Source organism: Lactuca serriola, chromosome 5 (assembly GCF_051521515.1).
Source record: "Lactuca serriola cultivar US96UC23 chromosome 5, Lser_US96UC23_V15, whole genome shotgun sequence".
NCBI lineage: Eukaryota > Viridiplantae > Streptophyta > Magnoliopsida > Asterales > Asteraceae > Lactuca > Lactuca serriola.
The window spans coordinates 223,911,864-223,917,504 of NC_136412.1; the positions used below are offsets into that span (position 1 = coordinate 223,911,864).

The following is a 5,641-nucleotide window of genomic DNA, read 5'->3' on the forward strand; positions in this document are numbered from 1 at the left end:
AAAATCCACAACAGAGTTCTGTAACAGCATAAATGTCGGTCCACGAGTCTAAGAAAATGAGAAGAGATGTATTCAGATGGCTCACAACATCTCTTCCACAGAAAGAAACAAGCGTTGACCTAAACATGGTTCAGCCAGCGTATAGAGCGAAGATCGCAAGGCAAGGAAGTGTCTACTCGCGGGCAAGGGCACCAGTAGGGTGTTCGTTTGGATGGATAGGTTTGATCCGATCCAATCAGTTGAATCCATATTAATTTCGGTTTTCAAAACGTGAATCCGAATAATCCAAATTAAATTTAAATTCGATCCGAAGCATCAAATTACAATTCGGTTGGATCGGTTTTTTACAATTTGGTTTTCAATAAGCAAGACATTTAAAAATATATATAACACAATATTAATCAACTTTAAAATAAATTGTTTGGTGGGACTTAAAATTAGGAACAACTATTAAAAATTTTATTATAATTCAATCTTTTATTGATAAAAATCTATTGAAAAATATACATTGAAGTATTTTATTGGATAATACTTTCCAATCTATTTGAAAATACAGTTTAGCAAATTGATAAATAACTAAAAGATGTATATTTGAAATAAATATATATAAATAAATAAATAAATAACTCTTATCCGGTTTTTTTGGACTATTCGGTTTTAATTTTATAAACCGTAACCAATCCGAAATCCAAAATAATAATTTGGTTTTACTGAAAATCTATTCGAAAATCCAAAAATGCGAATCAAATAGTCTAATCAAAATTGTCCAATTGGACAATTCGGTTTTATCCGAATAGTGAACAGCCCTAGGCACCAGTCTGGCCCACAATTGATGGCCGAGCCATGCCCAACCAAAGAGCGATTCGAGACTCGAAGCAGATCTTGGCTAATGTCAAACATGAACCAAAATTCCTTGGAATGAAGGAGCTAAGCGTCACGAACGACAAAGATAGAGGCCGAGTGCCACTCAATCCAACACGCAAGCTTTCCTATAGAAGAGAACCAACAAGGGCCTCTGATGAGCTAAACAATACCCCAAGTGACGGTGTGAAATGCAAGATTGATAGGCACGGAGAAAAACACGGGTCGTATTCTCACCTGGCCAAGGGGAGACGCTTCCCACGGTCGCAGCACGCGCCGGGTCAAGAAGAGGGTAAAGTGCAAGCGCCTACAGAGCATAAAAGAGAAAATTCAGCTTTCTCACGCTGTCCCCGACGGTGGAAACAAAAAGAAACCCCCATATATATATATATATATATATATATATATATATATATATATATATATATATATATATATATACTTCCGCTGGATAAATGTAGGTGCATATATACATATATATGATGTTTGCATATATATACTATCTACACAAAAGCTGGATATGTAGAAGATGATCCAGAGGGAGTAAAAAATGGCGGCTGCTACCAAATTCCTTATCATATTAACTATACTTTCGCTTTCTGTTCTTGTACCGGATGGATCTCCAATAAATGAAACCCAAAGTGCTCTTTCTTTGTCCAGTTTGCAAGATGATGGTGAATCCAAAGTCAAAGTATTTTTCGTAACCATTCCTTCGTCAAAAAGAAAATATTCTTCCTTATTTGATTTTAGTTTTGCAGTTTTTCTGATAGGAAACTTTGTAACCTATGTGTTTGATCGATAGGAAAATGACATTACATTGGCAAGAATCGAAGAACAGTTAGCTAAGGCAAGAGGCAAAATCCGTAATGCAATTGTTGAGAGGAGCTTTACACTGTCTCCAAAAGATAGTAGTTTATTCCCTAAACGAACCGTCTACAAGAACCCATTTGCCTTTTTTCAGTTAAGTGTTTAAATCATAGAACTTTCTTGATCGTTTTGGTCCGATTCCTTTAAGATACTGTTAATTTTCCAGCTTACAAAACCAAAATTAAAGAAATGATTGCGTAAAGTAATCTTCTAGTTTTTTGTTGCAATTGTGCATTTTACTTCTGGTATAATGTTTCTTTTATTGCCTGTAAATTAATCCTAAGAGTTGATAATAGAGATGAAACCATGAAGCTCTTAAAACCTTAAAGTAAGTTCATATTTTCTTTGAATGGTCTAGAAAACTGATTCCTTTTCAGAATACATTACCAAACTGATCCTGAAATATAAAGCATTGGCACTATTAGCCCTTTAAATTCCAACTTTTGAATTTTCTTGAACCATGATCAGGAGTCATACGGAGATGATGAAGACATTCAAGATATGGACTTATAAGGAAGGAGATGCCCCCTTGATGCATGATGGTCCAATGAAACTTGTATACAGTATCGAGGGTGATTTCATCGAGGAGATGGAGAGAGAAGGAAATCCGATAGTGGCTAACCATCCCGATGAAGCACATGCCTTCTTTATCCCTTTAAGTGTAACCAACATTGTTCACTACCTTTTTACGCCTGAGGAAGCCTGGGGTTTTCGTGAACGGATGCAAGCAATACTCGAAGACTACATTAAGGTGATTGCAGAAAAGTATCCTTACTGGAACCGTAGCAGTGGAGCTGATCACTTCTATGTATCATGTCATGATTGGGTATGTACATTTTAACTATTAGTTACCTATTTTTTTCTTACTTAATTAACCTCGATCATCATCATAGGTGCATTTTTCTTACTAATCTACCATGTTTATGTAGGGTCCAGTTGTTTCAACAGGAAACCCTAAACTCTTTAAGAATTTCATAAGAGTGCTTTGTAATGCCAACAGCTCCGAAGGTTTTGATCCAAGTCGTGATGTGTCGATGACAGAAAGTACAGCGCCATTCAACAATATCCCAGTCGTAAGTAGTGGCCACTCACCTTATAATCGTTCAATCTTCGCATTCTTTGCGGGTGGTATACATGGTGATGTAAGAAAACGTTTGTTCGAACATTGGGGAAACAATGAAGATAAAGACATTCAAGTTTACAATTACCTTCCAAAAGGAGAAAACCACACTGAATGGTTGAGCAAAAGTAAGTACTGCTTAAGTCCTAGCGGATATGAAGTTGCAACCTCTAGATTAACAGAAGCAATCTATGTGGGATGTGTTCCAGTAATCATCAAGAAGAATTACGTTATACCATATAACGATGTGTTGGATTGGAGTCAGTTTTCAGTACAAGTGCCTGTCGACGACATTCCAAATCTCAAAAAGATTTTGCAAGCGATACCTTTTTCGAAGTATTTGGAAATGCAAAAAAGGTTAATCGAAGTGCAAAGACATTTTGCAGTTAACATTCCAGCTAAACCTTTTGATGTCTTTCACATGATTTTTCATTCTGTATGGCTTAGAAGACTTAATGTTCGATTGTTGAAATCTTGACCACAACTAATCTTATTGTAATCTTTTTTTTAGAACTGCGTGTAATATTTTAGTGTATATCGTGAATGACAATGTATGTATTTTCCATATTAAAATGACAAAATTGCAAGAATGGTGTACGTGGTATGCAAAAACCTGTATGTTTCGGCCAAAAAAGTTTGGCCCAGCATTAGTGGTCCAAAACTTTTATTGTCTTGGTACTTTGGTTCAATTTGATTTGAACTTTTTTGTAAAGACGATTTTGTGTCTTATTATTTAATTTTCCATTCTTGGTTTATAAGTGGTATTCATATAATCAAAATAACTACTTAACTATGTTCACTCTTATTTACGAGGACCAGCGTTAGTTGCTTCGGAAGATGAGCTTTTTTATATGCTTACTATCATTAATGATTTCTCAAGATCGATCTAGTCTTTCTTTTTAAAATATAAGGGAGAGATTTTTGTACTTTTAGATTTTGGAAAGTATAGGTTGAAAAGTAAACAATATTGGTAGTAAAGTATCTTCATCAGAATAATGGGCCTGAGTTTTGCTCAGATGGGTTAATGTCGACTGCTAATAGGAAGGCATCACTCAATGTCGCATGATGGTTTATAAGCCTTAGAAAAATCGTGTAGAGAAAGATGAATAGCATTATAATGGAGATCGTTCAGTATATGCTTTCTAATTCAAAATTTTCAAAGTACTTTTGGGCTAAGGCAACTTTAACTCCTTTTAAGTTATAGTTCAAGAAGCCTGCAAATTACACAGTGTTAAAACCATTTGGATGTCTAGCTTATGCATATGTTGACAATGAGAAGTTAGAATTGAGGGCAATTAAATGCGTTTTTCTTAAATGCGTTTTTCTTGGGTGCAATCTTCGGGTAAAATGATACAATTTGTGAAGTTTTAATTTGAAGAAAGTTATTATCTCAAGTGATGTTACATTTAATGAGACTTCCATGATCCAACAAATCATTGATTCTTCTATTGGTATAGAGGAATCATCTGGAACAAGGAAAGATGATACTCAATTTGAGGCGGAGCTTCCTACCTTACGTACTACCTTTCAAGTTACAGTATAGTGTCTAGTTTCTTCTTCTCCATATGAGCTCGTTGTTGTTGAAAATTCAATGTATTCACAAAAACAAATTATTATTCCATGTATCTCAAGAGATAGCTAAGAAGACAAATTGCACCTCCAAAGAGGTATGCCGAAGAAATTTTTTGCTTATGATATTATTGTTGTTGAAGACATTTAGTCAAGGCTATTAAGTCTAAATACTCAAGATGATTGGTATTAACAATAATATGGAACAATTGAAAAATAATAGTACATGGGATATGATTCTTTCTCCGAAATGAGAATACCCCCTCCCCCGGTTAAGTGCAAGTTGGTTTACAAGCTCAAAGAACATGTTTACGTGGATAAAATAGCAAGATATAAAGTTCGGTTAGTAGCAAAAGGTTACAGTTAGATTCCATGTATTGATGATTATATTGACTAATTATTAAACATATGTTGTAGTGTAACTAATTTTTGTATATTTTTAAATATGAAGTTATATTCAATGGTTATCAAAATGAGATTCAAATTCACAATGGTATAAGGGTTTTCTCATATAAAAAACTTATATTTTGACTTTTTTTTCTTTTAGACATAAATTATTTTTTTCAAAAAAACTCAATGTTTACCTATTATTTGTTATTTCAACCTCCAATAGGTTATAGGTAATTGAGTCTTTTCCATAAAACTAAAAAAAAAAAAAAACTACACCTTTTATTATTTTCCCGATTCGCACATAAAATGTTTTTTCAATAAACCCAACTTTAATTTATTTTTGTTATTTCATTAATGGAGTTGATTACCAACGAGTAACCCCATACACCCTAACACACATGCGTCCTAAGCATTGATCGCCTAAAAAAATGATCAATTCTAAAACCATAGGTAACATTTATTCTTGTACACCATATTGAGTCCCCTAAATTTACTTGTTTCTCAAGCTAAGAACATAAATTTAGTAATGAATGCTAAAATTAAATTATGCTATATAAGGATGAAACACCTTTATTAACTTTATATCCTAAGGCTAAAGGTGTATTGATAGATGTCATTTTATGCATCTTTTAGGGTATTTTTATTATCATTTAGCATCATATTTTGTATATTTGCGTGTCATTTGTTTAAATAATGTCCAGCTTATGTATTTTATTAGAATTCTCGTACTGATAGCATTTTTGTGTTATTTTCATATAGTTCGAGTGAAGTAGTACTTTGGGAGCAACTGGATGCATATTTGGAGCCTAAATGGAGTTGGAACTGAAGGAGGAT

The 5,641-nt window shown here is 33.8% G+C and overlaps 1 protein-coding gene across 1 annotated transcript; it reads left to right on the top strand.

Moving 5' to 3' along the window:
* Window positions 1–1,335: 1,335 nt before the first annotated feature.
* LOC145053648 (putative glycosyltransferase At3g42180) lies at window positions 1,336–3,438 on the top strand. Its single transcript, XM_079001721.1, has 4 exons — window positions 1,336–1,552; window positions 1,664–1,821; window positions 2,197–2,554; window positions 2,658–3,438. Exons 1-4 carry the CDS (start codon window positions 1,412–1,414, stop codon window positions 3,324–3,326), a joined length of 1,326 nt encoding a protein of 441 aa, XP_078857847.1. The 5' UTR covers window positions 1,336–1,411; the 3' UTR covers window positions 3,327–3,438.
* Window positions 3,439–5,641: the final 2,203 nt, after the last annotated feature.